This window comes from Lingula anatina, chromosome 1 (assembly GCF_051362555.1).
Source record: "Lingula anatina isolate TDL-2025a chromosome 1, LinAna3.0, whole genome shotgun sequence".
In the NCBI taxonomy this organism is placed as follows: domain Eukaryota; kingdom Metazoa; phylum Brachiopoda; class Lingulata; order Lingulida; family Lingulidae; genus Lingula; species Lingula anatina.
Window position 1 is genome coordinate 37,314,837 of NC_141767.1, and position 18,841 is coordinate 37,333,677.

Here is an 18,841-nt window from a genome sequence, read left to right on the forward strand (position 1 = left end):
TGGTGATTAACTTCATTACATCGTTTATTTTTCTAATAAATTAATTCTAGAAATCCTTTCTGGTCAAAATAGCCTAGACTTAAGATTTCTCTAAGCATAAATAGAACGCGAAGAGGAAGTATGAAGACCCCATGGCGCAGCCACCTAAATACATGGTCGTGTATCGCTGTCTGGTCTAGCAGCACGTTTCGAACCCATTTTCTTGATGACAACGATTTAAAAAAAATAGGGCATCAACATGTATTCTCTCCGAAATTTCAGGTCTTCGCCTTAAGAACTTGGGTCAGTGACTTTGATATAAAATAGGTTCACGAATGACAATGCACAGTACCCAGTAGCGACCTCTGCATAAAGACACATGAAGACTTGAATTGACACAAAACTCAAGCTGACATTCAAACAGGAAGTAGGAACCGGGAGTAGGCTGTACAAAAGAACTTTTAAACGAAAGCTGAACTCAAGGTAGAACATTTTGGCCTACTCCAATTCAGGACAATGCAAGTTAGGTTTTCGTAAACAAAACAAAATGGACTAAAACATTTGTCATGCCTCTCTTTTTTTTTTTTTTATCTAAAAGAAGCACGTCATTTCATTTAAGTGGATTTATTAACTGACTTATCTTGGGCCAACTTCGATTATAATTTTTTGTGGTTGAAGTTTAGACCAATGTTCAGTCAAAAGTTAAGTTAGTGTTTAGCGGTCTCTGTCTTGTAAAAGTGCAAAAAGGGCGTGATACATTTTCATTATCCGCATGAGAATGGGACTAGGCTGTCGACCCCGGCACTTTTATAACTTCACAGAAGTGACACGATAATGTGTCTATCAAGGCTGCCTCGTGAACGTTTTTGAGGTGCTTTCGTGCAAGTTTGCTAGACGTTTTTGTTTTACTGTTCCATTTTTCATTTTTCGTTTCATATTTCTTTACGTTATTTCATCCTTTTTTCGTCTTAATTTTTTCTTTCTTTTTATAGTTTTTTTAAATTTCTTTTCTCTTAGTTTTTTCTTTCTTTTTACTTCATATTTGTTTTCTTCTACATCATTATCTTTGACACATTGGAACAAATATTTTAACAGAACACTATAAATGTGCCACGGTATTGAGGCACTATTAATCACAGAGCCTTTCCTAATGGCTATATGTAAAATATTCGTAAGCGCTAGATTTCAATCCAGTAGTTTGCCGGTGCAACAGAATTAGTGGTCCGCTTGGAACCGTAGTCCGTATCCATCACTCTGTACAGATGCCATGCGTTTTATACGTGTATACTGTGCTAACCCCAACACTTCCGGTTAACCCAATCCTGTACCTAGGATAGAAAATTTTGGGTCCTACCCTGTACTCATCATGTGGAACCATGGACTTCCATTCCTAGGACCACCATCGCTGTCACACCCGTTATAAGTGTATGATTATGATTCTTAATAATTGGGAAAATGTTATATAAAAGTGCGAGGTTAAGGTTGCTTGCGTGACGATGGGTTTTACAGCTTGGAAGCGTGAGCGTACGTGATTACTAGGTCCAATGGTGGCTACTTGCCTTTGAATGCCCCTTAACGTGGTGAAAGTAATTTCATCTAAGGAAAATAAACCTAAAATTCCTTACATGCCATATGGACTACACCCACTATAAGAACGCTCTTGTTTTCATGCTAAAACAATCAGTATACGACAATTATAATTCCACCGGTTTATAGAACTTTTGTGCTGTTCATTCACTTTTTTGTTTTGTATTTACATGTATCAAGAACATACAGAAACAGATATATTATGTTATATGGAATAATAATATATCACGGAAAATCACAGCTCCTTAAAATACCCAGGATACAAAACGTATTTTAGTATTTATTTATTTATTAAGGTGACATGTGATATAGATATACAAATCACCCGGCCTCATGGGCCTACAAATCACCGAACTTTGTACATATATCAGAAAAAAAAACTATGATTAAGGTTGAAAGTTATAACTAAGCAAACACTATCATTTATGGTACACTTAACTCTTGAGTCCATATTGTTGGAACCAGAATAATAGTTGGAGCTAGTTCTAATTGCTAGTGACCGAATGACGTCATTGAAATATGAGAACAGGTTTGTGTAACGTGTGTCTGTTTGATTAAAAATTGAAGAAAAAATGGTTAGAGAATTAAGATTTAAATTGCATGTTTCTTTGCTGAACCTAGGAAGAGCTGAAACATAAAAAATATCATCATTGTATTCTTTATGTTTTCATATACAAGACATTTTTAAAATATAAAATCAAACTTTTTAGCGTAAATTAGGTGATTTTCAGTACACCAAGATGGTTTTCTTGTTGATAACACTGTCAAACTGCTCTTGATTAGCCAGTTGACAAATTGTCAGTTATGCCAAATCAAAATCATGATGCATATTACTCTTAAGCACACATAGCATTTAAAGGTTTTTTGGGGGAAAAATTGCGAACGAACGTTCTTAAGTTCAAGTTAATATGTTCAAAATTATCTGACCACGTGACACAGTTTTGTCACAAACATTACAACCAAAAACCAGATACAATTTACATGTTAACAATTATTTTTAACTGTCAGTGTAACTATATTCACAACATTAATTATAAGTTTGGAAACTACACTAGGACAATATGTAGCAGGGGTAGGCCCTATGGACAATACAAATAATTTGGACATTCCCAACAAAAACCTGTGTATTTTTTCTATGGGTTATGATATTTCTATGAATGTAAATATATCTTATTTTGTATATTTCAAAAATATTTAGCACTGCGATGAAAATGTCATTGAAAATCATACTAAAATAAAGATATTATGTAATTTGGAAAATGGCGGAATTCGGATGAAAAATTATCAGCATAAATATGTTTCAGATAAATACAATATTGGAATATCCTTCAGGAAAAGCAAAAAAATTCATCGAATAACTCTTATTTCTGGACATTTCCCCAGAGAGGTAATAGCAATGCGTAGTTCATACCATTCATACTTAATTCTCGTAACGAATTTGTCTCACAAAATGAGCAAAGTAAAATAAGTAATTTTGTCATTTTTCAATATTATAACAGCAAGTCTTGGCATAGGCTGGTTTTGACAAGGACGACCAAATAAACAAAACTGACTTGTAAGGACCGACGAAGCACTTATAATAACTCCTCAACCCAGGGAAATCCAAGTTGCAGTTTCAGTGTTTTAAGTAAAATATATTAAGGAAGTAAATCATGGCCTAATTATAAAAAAAAATTGTCAAAAGCAGTAATTTTTTTAATTAGTGGAATGTTAAAACTTCTCATGTGTTGCAGGGTAGGAAACTGGGTTCTCAATTCTGGTACAGTTTGCTATTAAGGTGAAATTCGAGTAAAAGTGTCTTGAAGCTAGAAATAATTACACCGAGAATATTAATCCGAAAAGAGCACATTTTCAGCCAAGAACAATATTGAAACGGATAGTGCACGATCCTCTGTACATTGTAACTATGCTGTGTGGGTTTTGAGTCGCCCCGTTGATTGCTTGAACAAATCTTAAAAGACTTAACAGTCAAAATGTACACGAAAGGAAACGGACACTTTTCTTGGGCTGACATGTAACTAATTTAATACTGTGAAAGATTGTACCATAGGGTTCGGAGAAGCCTTAACTCTATCAATGAAAATAAGCACTGGTCGTGACTCAAGTCTGTATTACCGAGAAATTGATTTTAAAATTAACCTTTGCCTCTAGCTGTTATCACAAATACATGTATTTTTCTGTTCTCGGAAAAAAGGCCTATCAAAAGACCACAATCCTATACAAATGTCTCCCAACAATGGGTTCAGCACTCGATTACTTCGTTATTCTGACATATTAGGTCCTCTTGATTCTCAGCATAATGGTGAGATGTTAGGGGTTCTTGCACCCATTTTCTATCTTTTCCTATAAAACGTCCCTCCACTTTTTTGTCACTCTCCTGGATCAGAAAGTATGAACTACTCACGTTTGAAGGGAAAACCATGTCAGTTTGCGTACACGTAAGTATATGAATTGAAGCGCGGTGCTTAAACTAACATGTTTGAATTGATAGCTATAAAAATTTGTAAATAAAGTCCACATCCCGACAGCTGACCACAGTTCTGTCAGATATCCAATGACTGTCAGAAGTTTTACTTACTATAACCAACTGATGCCTTCTATAAGATAACCCGTTCTATTTCAGTCAGTGTGAACGCGCCCTGTTACAGTGAATCTCTGAGGATTTGCGTTCTGCAGAAGAAAAATTAACATCCCATCTGGCAGCATGGCGGATAACGCAATCTTATCGAACACTTGCTACTTATTATAATGGTGTTCCACAACACTAGTATTACGTCATGCCATATATCCTCTGTGTGCCACGTGCATATTGCGCAGCATTTTCATTAAAGCCCCATTATATTAATAAAAAATTGATACAGATACGTTTCCTCAGCCCACGCGCCCAAAAATAGAAACGAGAAAAGAATACTAAGATGAAACCGTTCGTTGGGACTGCATTCAATCTAAAATGACAAAGACGAGTATTTCATCAAATACCAAACGTAGAACCTCGTTCGTTCGGGACAAACTTGCCACATGGTGCGCTTTTATGTAACGTGAAATCTAGACACCCTGCACGGCTTATATTAGGCTGACTTGCGACCTAAATTACTGAATAGTGGTTTATTGATTGCATCACTGACAAACCGAACTGTCAGGCTTTGTTCGTTTTTTAAAGCCCTTGTATCGAATTTTTACAACTAACTCGGGCACTCGAGTAAAATACTAAGAGGAGAGTATGTCCTAAAACAGCTCGCTGAATAAAAATGATTGAATAAATAAATAAACAAACAAATAAATAAATAAATAAATAAATAAATGAATAAATATTTTATTTAAATAAATAAATAAATAAATGAATAAAAACATTCGTCTTTCAACCCATCCAAATTTGGGGATTGAGATGGAGGTTGGAAACAGATTAAGGGAGGCTAGCAGGATGAGGAAGGGTGAAAAATTAACAAATTGTGCTATTCAGTCTTCTTTTGCTTTTCTGTAAACTTCTTATCCATGGGAAAAATGGCGATCAACCTTTAACTTTTTGCCTTCTCCGCGCAGGGGAAAAGAATCTATTGGATTTTAAACGTGTTCTACCTACGCATAATGTATGCTAAACATACTGTATAAAACAAAGGTTATTACTGCAGCATTTTCTAATGGAAATATTTAAAGGCATCGATGACAAAATTTTTATGTCTGTTAGAAGCAGAGTCATAATTGGTTTGAATTGAATCGGGGGCGGACCCAGGATTATTTAAAGGGGGGGTCCGCGATTGCGAAGCCCACCCCCTTCCCCCCTCCCCCCTGGCGTGTGGTTCGCTAAAGTGTCCTGAAAAAAATTGCTCTTTTAGAGGGCGAACGGTGCCATTTGGTACGGTTTAGAACTATGATTCAGCTAGTCAAAATCCTAATTTCAAGAGGGGACCATGGGTGTGATTTTTTTTTCAGAAATCGAAGGGGGGGGGGGGGGGGGGTCAGGACCCCCCCCCCCCTGACAACCCCCTAAATCCGCCACTGCAAATAGCTTGCATTTGCAATGGTCACGTTTTTAGTGCTTCAATTGAAAAAAAAAGGATAAATAACGCAAATAAATAGATGAAAATGATAATAAAAACAAGAATAGGATGAAGAAAGAGAAAATCATTGAAATATGAGCTAGTGTGAAGAGTAACAAAATGAGTTGTCAAAAATAATCAATACAGTTATGATTTTAATGCAGTATTTTTTTCCAATGAGTGACAAATGTGAAGTCGACATAGGGCATTTAGTTAAAGGTACCGAAAACACAATAAAAAATATGTAAATTAAGTATTTTTCACAAATAATTCGATCTTTATACCTTTAAAGGGCATCATAGGAGAGTGTTAAATTGAGAGATGGGTGTAAAGTCTGACAGCAAATTAGATTTAAAAAAAACTAACGTCAAAGAAAAACGATGATTCAACTATTGTTTAATGACAGTTTTATCAGGAACTTAAAATGACATTTTGTTGGCAAGTATCGTAGTCAACAAATTAAAATATGTTTTTTCTGATAGGCAATGTCTTTATTATGTAATTTATGTCAAGCCTTTGTATATTTCGCACGTCTGACGCTTGCCTCTCCCTTACATTTTTTAACCAATGCCGTATTCTCTCTAGAAAAACCTAATAAAAACGAGAAATGATTAAGTGTTTCAGTGAAAAGGTATGACGCACACTTGTCTTCTAAGTACTGCGATGGATAAGTATTAAACAGATTCATAAAATTAAAAGTAATTTGACGTTTTGTCAAAATCGTGATTTTTATTAATGTTTTTCTAATTGACTATTATTCACTCACACCGCCAGGACGAAAAGTAAGGACATGAATCAAGATAAAGAAATGCTTATCATATTCGCTGAGCACAATCGACAATTAGGCCCTATTGTTTGATGAATCACACATACATGTAGCTAGATATATGTTGATGACGGTCCTGCTGGTACTGAGTGCACTTTACTTTTCATATTTAAATAAGCCGACATTAACATAAGGTGAGGTCTCTTTTCTTAAAATATAGTTTTTATAAAATGAAATTATTCATTTCTCTCTTTTTATATTAATAGCTATTTATTTTAACTCATCTCATCAAAGGTGGAAGGGGTTGCCATGCTTAACAAATAAGTAAAAATAAATGAAAATAAATAAATAATGAAGGTATAAGAGGAGCTAAAACCTGAAAAGCATATACATTTACCATATTATGTTAATCATTGGCCAGTGCGATTGAGAACACATAATATATGGCGAGCTCTTTTCGAATAGAGACCCGAATCACTGTCAAGATGGCTGCCTTGGCAAGGTCATTTTCTCTACGGGTAAGAAAAACTACGATATTTATGATAATATTCGTTGGTTGTGTTATAATGCTCGATCTATGCCACACTGGATTAAAAACACGTAAGATATTTCAAACTTAAAATGATGCGTTATTGAAAAGTGTCCCAGTACGTATTCTGTTGCTGAACTGTTTATACTAAGTCTGAGAAGTTGTTTACCGTCCTTCGTCTGACCTTTAAAGTTGTAGTTGACGCGGTATCAGAATTACTTTATCTTCAAATCTTACAGCTAAACTGAGACCTCCGGATATTCCTCCTTCCATTTCCAGGTTTGAGGTACAAAACTCCAGATTAAGAAATATTCCATCTTAGGTTTGAGTATTAAATTTCATTATTTTTTCAGTCCTGAAGCTTAGATTTCACTCAACTTGCATTCTAGCAGAAGCAGCTCTGCAAAAATCAAGTGGCAAAATTATTGAAGCCATCGAACCGTGTCTTTATGGGAAGGGGGTGCCCCACCCTTCCACCTAACTATCATTGATTGGTTCACAAAATATATTATAGGTTTTCTCAGCCTGGCATCCGTGCATTACAGTATACATATACATGTAACAAAATGGAATATATCATATGAATACTATTTGTAATACCCATAAACTGTAAGGTAGACCCATTGAATGAATATTATATATGCATATTAAAAAACATAAGTATACATCATGTTATTTGATGCCATTTGCAGAAAGTGTTTACTGATCGCATTGGAGACATACTGCATGTGAGTCCCCAGACTCGGATAAACCTTGTCAGCCATATCTGTTGACCATATCAAATCTAGAAACAAATTAAACAAAGCTTTCTTTTGTTTTTCCATGTAAACTGGTTAAAATTTGGAGTAAAAAGGGCTGTGCATTATATTCACCAGTATCACATAGATGAGTCTTTGAGATTAGGGTACACTTGCTGAAGTCTTAAGGAACTTTCAACCTGTACTTATGGTAATGACTTGATCTTTTCAGTAGGGGACAACTGTGAATTTTACAGATACTGTATTTTTATAAGTCATAATTTCTTAAATTTTGAACATTCCTATGGAGTGGTAGCAACACAAATGATATATAAAAAAATAATTTTCATATTTCTAAAATTATGTATCAGAAAGATTGGTACATTTTGCCCACTGAAAAGATCAAAGTTATTACTGTACTCGTAAAATACATAAGGACAAATGTATCTCTGTACAAAAAATTGAATTTTGGTCTAGGTATGGTTCAGTGAATTTTCTTTTTATAGGTATGCCGCAGTCTTCTTCAAGTTAATGCACCATCAGTGCCAGTATGTTCAGCAAAGATGTCTGGAAAGGTACTGATCTTTTATTTTTCTTTTTATATGAAACAAACTAATATTTGAATGATCAATTGTTGTAATTATCTGTGATCAAAAATATGTGTTTCGACTTTGGTAGCTAAGTTTATTTTAGAAAGATTCATTGTAACAACAGAAACCTCCTATTTTTGAAACCTGTTTTAAGATTTTAGAAAATTGTTCATCCTTGATCTTAGTTCCACTTTTGCACCAATGAACTTTTGGACCAGTGAACTCCAAATCCAGACAAAAAGACTTATTTAATCTCTGGGTGTTTATTTATCAGCTGATTTATATGTTTGTTTATTTATTCGTTTTTTTTTTTTTTTTTTTTTAGAAATAATTCAAGTTTCCATTTTTTTGGTTTTTTGAATTTTTAAACTCCTTCCTTTGGACATGCTCATTTAAAATTTTTGTGTAATAAAGAAGACAGTATTATTGATAATATTGATATATGTTTATATAAAGAAAACACAAACAAGCACGCACACATAAAAAGACCTTTTTTGTTAACACTAGTCTTTTACAGTTTAATCTGGAAAGTTATAACTGATGTTAATTTCTGATAAGACTTGATAGATTTCATAAATATAAAATGTATTTTAATATTCAGGTCCCTGACAGAGTGTGGAAGCTTGGGAAACTGAATCATGTTGCCATTGCAGTCCCAGACCTAGATAAAGCTACAGCATTGTACAGAGATGTCCTTGGAGCTGAAGTCAGTGGAGTGCAGGTATGGTTAAAGGATTTCTTATGCACAGTCATAACTATACACAAGCATACACATGTACACATAAATAGTTACACAATTGCATTTCCTATTTTCATTTCAGATCAATAATTTTTTCAGCCTTTCCTGTTTCATTTGAGATTTATCTTTCTCAGTGTGATATTTATTGATAAATTTGTCTTATAGGTATATTATTATTATTATTATTATATACTGACACAGTTTTTGTCTGTATATATTCTGATCACTATGTCTTCATGTGTCATCACTGTAACAGTTGCTATCACTGTGGTGGTCTGATAAATCTTTTGTTCATCCTACAACTGCCAAACAGCATTTTTGTTTTACATTAAATTTACACAGTGACTTTGTTTGATAAAATGACATGTTTTTTAAAAATCAGCTGGCATGATCAGATTATTGTTATGAAAGTTATTTTTTTTTTACGTGTGTTTTGATGACATTTGCCTGAAAAGTGCAAACTGAAACAGAATTTTTGTATGATTTGCTGACTGTCTTTGTTTGGTAAAGGGTCCTTTAAAAAAATTTAAGATCGGACAATTTTTACAAAATTTATTGTTTTTTTGCATACTTTAAGTGTGTTTTGGCAGCACTTAGCCCATAGTTGCCAGGCTGTATTTCTGTTCTACTTCAAATTTGCTGAGTGGCTTATTTTGGTAAAATGCATTTATTTTTGTGAAAGACCAGCATGATCAGATAATTAATTTTATGAATGTATTGATTTTTATGTTAAGTTTATTTGTATTTAGGCAACATTTCAATTTGCCTCTTAAGTGCCAAACAGTATTTTTTGTGAAATGGAATGTCCATTAAAGAGCTGATCCTGTACACATGGTTAAGATAGAAAACGTGGGTGAAACAGCAAGTTCAATGCAAAACAAGCAGCCATGTTTTGTTTATGAAGATAATTACTGTAAACATTGAAAAGTTGAATTTTTTTTCAATGTATACTGGCCAAGAATGTTCCTAATTATGTTAAAATGGAGCAATATAGGAATTATGGTATTTTCTGTATTTGAGTAAATATTTGCCAGCTTAATTGTATGGTTGAAATTTTGTTATTCAAAACCTTTCTCTTATTTTAGTGTCTCCCTGAACATGGAGTATACACAGTATTTGTTAATTTAGGAAATACAAAATTTGAGGTAAGTTTTCATAAAGCGTAAAGCCCTTTTTTTCTCTGTTCTCAGATTACCAGAATTGTCTTCCAAAATTATATTTGGTTCCATAAATTCCAAAATTAAACTTTTCAAAAGTTGGTATCATTATAATCTCATTATTATGCAATTTTACCATTAATAGAATAACATCTTTGTCTCTTCTGAAAATATTGTGTCCAAAAGAGTGATACAATTGTTGAAAGTATGAAAATTATGGTGGTGGCAACTTGTAACTGAAAGTCTTCTGCTTATTATTATTATTATTCCAGCTACTACATCCTTATGGGGAAAAGTCTCCTATTCAAGGTTTTCTGGATAAAAACAAGGCAGGAGGAATGCATCATGTGTGCATTGAGGTAAGGGGGTGGTGTATTTTAGAATTTCGTATTTTGTAAAACTTAAAGATTTCAACTGATTTCAGTACTAGTTCATTTAAAAAGTTGTTGGTGTACCACAAAGATGCCCAACTCAATAGCCAATGCAAAGTGAAAAAAATGTGGTATAAATTTGAAATAAGTCATAAATTTATAAAAATGTTCAAGTGTATTGTTTTGTAACTAATACATGACATATATTCACTCAAATTTGGCATCTGCATCAATTTTACTGTCCATTTTTGTATGAAAGCCAGTGAACAGTGCATGAGCAGTTTACAGGAGATTGGTTACACTTACCGTACAGCTTATATTACTAAAATTATGAGGTTTCATCATAGGTCTTAGTTGATGTACATTTGTAGTATTAACATGTGCATAGTAGGATTTTTAAAATATAAAACCAAATGCAGTGTTTTAATTTTAGAAAAGTTGAAAGAATGTTTCCAAATTAACATCTGTGTTCATTAAGATTTAACATGCATGAAAGATATTGAATTTTCTGACCAACAAAAACTTTAACATAAGATGAGAAGTAGAAAAGGTCAGCTTGACATTTTTTTTCAAATAATATTTATACCATCTATGAATTGTGCTAACACAAACTGACAGCTGCTTCTGAGAACATACTGGCATAATGGCAACAGGATGACTGCTTTAATTAACGAGGCCACAAACTACCCACACTTGTCAAATCCAATTACAATCAAAATGTTGATAAAGAGAAATAATGGTTTCTTAGAGACTTTACATATTTCCTACGTAAGAGACATAACTGCTTTTAGAAACAATTTTTTTATTGCATAATACAGATATATTGAAAAACCAATTTTACCGAATCAAAATGTTATGCGTATAGAACAGTTAAATCAGGAGGGTAAAATAATATTTTACTTTTACAAGCAATATATTATGTCAAATTAACCCATTTTTTTTTATTATTTACCTCCCACCTGTCTTTTTCAGGTTGACAATATTCAAGAGGCCATGAAGGACTTGAAGGTGCACAATATCAGAGCTCTAAGTGAAGAGGCTAAGATTGGAGCCCATGGGAAACCTGTAGTGTTTCTTCACCCCAAGGACTGCAATGGAACCCTGGTGGAGCTGGAACAGGCATAAAGCCTTGAGACCCAGGGAGCTTTCCTTTGAAGGAATACAGTTGCATGTATGAATTGTGGGCAGGCTGCTTCTTGGAAATTAGAATGATGCTTATTGGACATTCATTTTTCAGTGCAGAGGAGGACAAGGAAAGAGATGACTAATAGATGTGAACAAATATATTTTTGGTTGCTCCTTGGAAAATAAAGAAACATGCTCTATATGCAGAGTGATGCCTTTTTGGAAATTCATATTGCAGTGCACAGAGAAGAAGGAAGAAGGAGACCTATAAATGTAAACAAATATATTTTTTGTCTTCTGGAACAGTTATTCGCTAGATACTGTTTTCATATACATGATGCTTACATAAGCTTATTTGTTGTTATTATTTTTGATAAGTCAACAATTCATCTCCCCCGCTGATTGTTGAATTTTATCAGTAGAAAAAAAAAAATGCATATAAATTGTAAGAAAAAGCAGGGCACTACAGAGGTGGTTTGAGAAACTTCAGGGAGATGAAAAATTAAATAATGACAGATTCACAATATGTTGCCAGTGGATGTGAAAAACACAATTCGTAGGCAATACTGTTTTTGATGTTAGCAGTTGGTTGTTTTAATTGGGGAATTATCGGAATGTGCAGAGCATGGTAAGATAAAAATGGAAAAGAAATCAACTTGCATGCTAGATCTTACATTTGTAAACAGGATGACTTTATCACAAAGCTTTCTTCAAGTTAACTGATGTTGAGTTGTCACCAGTGGTGACTATATGTATGGAATGAATCAAACCATTTACATTTATTATGCAGAATGTGCATTTTATTTTTAAAGCATTAAATGCAGAATTAAGGTTTCGCTGACATTATCACGTTGTACAAAAGATACACCTGTATTTGTTAATTTTCTAAAAGCAAAAACAATTATTTGTGCATTTATTATATTTTTTGTAACACACTTATTTTTATTTGTTTGGCAGATTGGCATTATTTTATTTTTTAAACAAGCTAATAAGAAAAGTGAATCTTCTGGTTACTGTCTTTAAAATAAGTTATGACATAAACATGTACTTGTATTGGTTTACTTGATTTTTCAGAATAAACTATATCATGAACATTATACCAAAAGAGTTGTCAATAAGAATTTTTTGTCAAAGTACAGCATGGTCATTAACAGTAAAAATAAGTGAATGTTAAAAAAGGTATCTGTTTTGAAAATAATATAATCTCATGTATTATAAAAAGGCGAAATGCCAATCATTTCAATTTTGTATTAAAATAAAGCAAGTTTTGCAAGTTATGAGCATTATATGTAAAATATATTGGGCTTTTAAACATCTAAACCTTTTTAAGTGTGAAAACAAAATTTGGATACAGGAAGTCAATGCATAATAGATATAAAATATGTTAGAACAAACTACAATAAGGTCTCTCCTTAAAATACTGATGTATTTTAAGGAAAGAATTCATTTTGATTTCATTGCTTTTTAACTCCACAAACTGAAATTTAGTCATTTTCATTTTCCGCATAATGATGCTCAGAACTATTGGATCATGTTCACCCCGTCTGATTGTGATTTTAGCGTAATTAGTCTAACAAGTTTAAATTATCCTTTCACTTTGTTGATTAATTTTAATTTTTAACCGAACATTCCTTTTATTGTGAATTTGGGAGGGACTTGTCAAAGATACAGAAACTAATATAAAACGTGCCTTTGACAAACAGCTTAACAAAATTTTATTTCTGAAAAAACCTTATCCTGAGCGAAAAAAAGATAACATATACTCTTAATTTTGATAACAATTTAAGTTAATGAAAAACTCTCGAAGTGCGTGACAACTAATTTGCTGTCGGACAACACTTCATTAAAAGTGGTGGCATTGCGTTATTAAGAGGTACACCTGTATAACACGGCGCGCCACATCAGACGTCACTACAACTGGTCTACCTTCTTCAAATCTTTGTTCTTAGTCGTGACTGAAGAAAACACCAAGCACTGCGTATTAAAGTAACCGATAACCAAAACAAGTCTGATATTCATAAATCAACAGGGATCATACATAAAAACAAAAAATCGCGTCAATTGTCTCCGAATCATCTTATCGAACCTGAATTATTGCACGCTTTAACCACCCACCGCTGGTAGTCTGTCACACTATAATTTTATCTCCTATACTTTAATTTTGTATGCTATTATACAGGCACCTGATATCAGAGGGCATAATTCTTGTACGTGTATCATCTAACGAGACAAGGCATCACCGTGCCGCGTCCTGCATATTAACTGCTATCTCCACATCAGACTGGAGATAATGTATTCAAATCTCGGCTTCAGCACAATGAATGTGTCTATTCACCGCACCATGGTAAAGTGAATGTCTATGCAAATATCTTGATGACACGAAAGGTGAAATGGTCTCTGAGTCAGCATGGGGTGGCACTGCGAAAATCGAAAAGAAATGTACACTAAAATATGTTTTAAAAAATAATATTTTTGTGCATTACCGGGAATAAAATTAAGAAAAAAACTGAGGCATTTTTGAAAAGATACAATCTTACACAGTAGCACTCCGGCCATTCGTTTCTTTGTTTTGTAGCGTAACGTGGTTTATCTTAAATCAGGATCCCAGCATATTTTAACTTAATTGAATTTAAAAGGCCTGGGACAACATTATAGAAAGTGGCCCTCCAGAAGAGAACGTCTTTTACTTCAGGCAACAACAAGATGGCGGCTTAAGGGAAAAATAAGTTTCCTTCTTTGTTTTTGTCGATCTGTGCGATTAACCATCAGTTTAAAGACACTTCAGCGATGTGGGGATCTAGTTTAATACTTTTAGCGTCCATTTTGGGACAGTTCAGTGAAATAAACGGCCAAGCAAGACCCCAGGACGTGTGCGTTCAGGGAGACGCGGTGAATGAAGGGAACTGCTACGCACCAAAATGTTACTGCAGTAATATGTTCAATTTCCCAAGGTGAGTTTCACTAGGATGGAGTTTTGTTTCTTTAGAAAAGTTTAACCATGTATGACAAAAATCTGTAAATCTCAACATTTTCTGGTTTGGTCTGTATTTTGTCCTCAGTATTTATGAGTTAAAAAAAGCTAAATGTGTTTATGTGTATATCATCCTTTGTTTTTTAAAGTTTCGCAAACTTTAATCGCGGATGAAAAGCCGAAGCAGAGCAAGTAATATTTTCGTTCCTCTTGATTTAAATGAAGGCTACCTACATGTATCTGTCGATTTCAACGTACTAAATTACAAGTTAAATACGCCACTAGTCAAAATTCACTTTACTGCTGTAGTAGTAATGTGAACAATGGATTTTGTCAATTTTAAGTATAAGTAGGCTTTCTAGCTATATATACATCTTCACAGGTACAAGCCATTTGTAACAAAAATATATAGTATTAGAATCCATTTAAGCAAATAAACACTGCGGCTACTCCGTACTAATACTTTGCGTAAATAATATCATCTTAAACAGCAGCGTCAGTTTTCTGGAAAAACGGTTGATATTCTTTGTTGTATTGAGAATTATTCGACACAAAGTTTAAAAACTACTAGCACATGTAGTACGTAAAACTAACATGTAGTATAGTGGTATGTATTCAGCCATTTAAAAACAAAACCAAATTCTCCAATAAAACACAAAGTTGAAACATATTTTTTTCGTCAAGATAATTGGTTAGTAATAATTATCGCTCCTGTATGGTAATTGTGAAGTTTTAAGTGTAGACATTATTAAATGGCTGTGGCCCACATATAGCCATCCACTGTTTTGGTTGTTAATGTCATAATGGCGGGGGATCATGCAACCGTGTCAGGTAGATACAATGAGATGCACTGTCTCGTTTATAGACCGAGAAAAATTTCCGCAAACATCACGGCTAAAGAAAAATGACAAAAGGGGCATTTACAGAGATGAAGAATACATTATGATATAACATATACAGTGTAGTACATGCATATTATGAATTGCTTAATCACCCCCAGCCCTCTCTCTCTCTCTCTCTCTCTCTCTCTCTCTCTCTCTCTCTCTCTCTCTCTCTCACACACACGCGCGCGCGCGCGCGCGCGCGCACGTTGATCCACACGATTCAGAAATTTTGCTAAACGGTTAAAAGTGTTTGGCAAAAGTAAATGTCAATGTGATACGCTTTTCAACTTCAACACTTACTTGTACTGTGCCTTACAAAGCTTTCAATAACTACCGTGACCTTCCTCAGTGTGTGTTACTGTGAGATTGAGCACTATTCACTAATGTCTCAGTAATAATTGGTGTCTCCCTGTTCAGGCTTGGTTTGTGGGTACCCTCTACCAGGCGCCACAGACTGATTTTTCACTCGATATTAACAGATATTTCTCTGGTTAAATAGATGACTAATCTCTGTACTGTGTCACCTTAGCGAAAATATCCACAAAATAAAACGGATGTAGATTGCTTCCTTAACCCCCCTCTCGTACCATGATGACATGACATAATCAAGAGACTACACAGATGGATTTCCATCAAAATAAAAAACCCATGTTTGAAATAGCAAAAGAAAAGATAAAAATAAATAAATGAATAAATATTTTTTTCCAGTTTCAGTTTTTTTGTCAGTTTCAAATTGATTAAAAGAATTGAGGAGATATGTGTCTTTTAAGTTGTTTGATATTGGTGGATTGGTAGCCTTAGAGAACCAGGACATATCTAGTAATTACCCTTTGTTTTTATTTACAGGTCCATAGAAAAGGAAACAAAAGGCAAACAGAAGAATGTAGTGAAGTTCAGCAGCAAGGATGACATCCCTCAGATGGTAGCGTTCACATTTAACGACCCTGTTGACCAGGACACATACGAACCTTACATGGACCTTTTCTATGGCAAACAGAACCCCAACGGATGTCCCGTGTCTGTCACTATCTTCACGTCCGACAACAACACCGACTACTGTATGATTAACCAGCTGTACCGATACGGCTATGAGATCGCCAACAGCGGGAAATCCAGAAAATCAACCGTAAATTTCTGGCAACAAGGGTCTGGAGATGAGTTCCGACAAGAGCTTTCAGAACAGATCGAGCTCATACACGAGAAGGCCGAAATCCCTCGGACCGACATCCGCGGATGGAGAACACCGCTGCTTCAACCTGGCGGCGATAAGCTGTTCCGCATCCTTCACGGCAATAACTTCGTGAAATATGACGCCACAATTCTGGCTGGACCCCAGAGTTTGACTGATAATATTACCTGGCCATTCACCCTGGACTATCCCATTCAGTTCCCCTGTGGTATCCCACCCTGCCCAACACAGAGATACCCCGGCTTCTGGGTCGTCCCCGTCATCCGTATTCTGGACGTCAACGACTTGGTCTGTTCGTTCGCCCATCGCTGTATCTACCCGCCTCAGAACGAGGAAGAGACCTACGAGTTTCTGTGGAAAAATTTCGAGCACCACTACCGACTGAACCGCGCCCCCTTCATCATCAACTTGGAGGCGAACTGGTTCAATGAGAAGCTGTACGCTTTCGAGGCGGTGAAACGGTTCATTCAAGCTCTTCTTTCCCGCGATGATGTCTACCTCGTCAACACATGGCAGATAGTACAGTGGATGCAGGACCCGACCCCTCTAGGAAAGGATAACAAACTGATGAACAACTTCAAACCATGGAAGGAGAGAGGGTGCGAGTATCTCCCTAGAAAGATGAAGTGTACTATCAAAAGAAAATCGAAATCGTTTGTCGGAGAAATCAACTTGGCGCTATGGCAGTGGCTCTTTATGGCTATTGTGTTAGCCATTCTTGTGCGTAAAGACTGGAATGCTAAAGATTAGAGGCGTTTTATGTTGATTTCTATCTTAAATCGATATCTTTACCCCCTCCCTCACACACTGAAACGAACAACATTCAATGTATGTCTATGAAAATGCAGCCGACAATGGACTTTGGGTTGTAACTGCTTACTGTACATGTAACTTTCTTGGCTTCAAAATTTAATTCAAACCAAGTTTTTTCCCAAAGGGACTTTGCATTGTCTGTTTGCACTTCTGTAAGTTTTTTTCTCTTCATGTCGTTCCCACAACTGACCTCTCCAATGAAGAATACATCAAGTCATGCTTGAAAAAAAAAAATACATTGCTTTACTTCAATGCATTATGAATGTGTATATGAGTTTAAGTTGATGAGATAAATCATTAAGACATTACATATTGTAAGCAATATGAAGTTTGCAAAAGTTCGAAAAATTATCAACGTTTTTGTTATAAAGTTTTCTTTTCATCTGTTATGATTTTTTCAAGTTATCAAAATTAATGCAGTGACTACTTCGTGAACTCCATCAGATGTGAAGAAAGTGAGCAAAATTGCACATACTCGTAATTAGTTGAAAAAAAGCAGGGACCCAAACATTCACTATTGTGGTTACAAAAGCAATCAAGATGATGTTCATGTACACAGTTTGTTGGCATTATTCCGTCATGAGCTGATTAATATTTTCTAGGATTTGATATGGTGGACCGAGTGAAAGTGAATAAATTAAGGAAATAAATTAATCTTAAATAAATCAGGATTTTCTTTTTCATCTACTAATGACATTCATTGACATTCATTGAGTCTTCCTTTCATGTAGGTCCGCCATATTTAGGTCTCGGTCTTGCTAGACCTCGGCTCTTCTCCATGTGAATGCTCTCTTAAAAAGTGATATGAAACACACAAAATACAATGACCACTGGCTTGGTAAAACGCCGTCCAGTGTAAAGGGGTTTTAAGTTGGAGAAATGTACAATTCACCCCCAAAATAAATAAATCTATAAATCAAAAGTTATGGATGGATTAAGATTTCGGGATAAATAGGTCACAAATGGGCTAAATTAAAAGTGATTAAATTTTGGTGACGATCCTATAATTAATTAATTAATGGTTTTGATTAAAATTATTAGTAAATCATTTATCTATCTGTCTGCATGTTACATATGTAGCAGCATATTCAATAAGTCATAAAATTTTGATGGAATTTTCAGGATATTTCGGAAACGGGCTATGTGTGTGTGGTGATTAAATACTTAATTACCTTATAAAAGATAATAAAGAGATTTTAGCTTATTACACGATAAAATTTAAGTTATTTCAAAATAGTAGAAATGAGAATTAACTAAGTTAGATCCTAATCAATTAATGAATGGATTAACTAACTTATAAATGAATAATGAAATTGAGTTGTTTTGGGGGAAGTCTGCACACCCTGAGTTTTTTTTTTTTTTTTTTT

At 34.5% G+C, this 18,841-nt stretch overlaps 2 protein-coding genes and 1 long non-coding RNA gene across 3 annotated transcripts; 2 read left to right on the forward strand and 1 right to left on the reverse strand.

Moving 5' to 3' along the window:
* Positions 1–1,833: 1,833 nt before the first annotated feature.
* On the reverse strand, positions 1,834–4,559 carry LOC147764321 (uncharacterized). The gene is made up of 2 exons (XR_015331781.1): positions 4,145–4,559; positions 1,834–3,943 (listed from the first exon to the last, which is right to left on the reverse strand). It is a non-coding gene; the product is annotated as an uncharacterized LOC147764321 (long non-coding RNA).
* Positions 4,560–6,756: 2,197 nt separating this feature from the next.
* Positions 6,757–12,714, forward strand: LOC106180158 (methylmalonyl-CoA epimerase, mitochondrial). The gene is made up of 6 exons (XM_013564061.2): positions 6,757–6,887; positions 8,142–8,210; positions 8,827–8,946; positions 10,050–10,109; positions 10,394–10,480; positions 11,465–12,714. Exons 1-6 carry the CDS (start codon positions 6,813–6,815, stop codon positions 11,615–11,617), a joined length of 564 nt encoding a protein of 187 aa, XP_013419515.2. The 5' UTR covers positions 6,757–6,812; the 3' UTR covers positions 11,618–12,714.
* A 1,543-nt stretch (positions 12,715–14,257) lies between these two features.
* LOC106180153 (chitin deacetylase 7) lies at positions 14,258–18,139 on the forward strand. The gene is made up of 2 exons (XM_013564056.2): positions 14,258–14,568; positions 16,319–18,139. The coding sequence occupies exons 1-2, from the start codon at positions 14,405–14,407 to the stop codon at positions 17,409–17,411; spliced, it is 1,257 nt and encodes a 418-aa protein (XP_013419510.1). The 5' UTR covers positions 14,258–14,404; the 3' UTR covers positions 17,412–18,139.
* Positions 18,140–18,841: the final 702 nt, after the last annotated feature.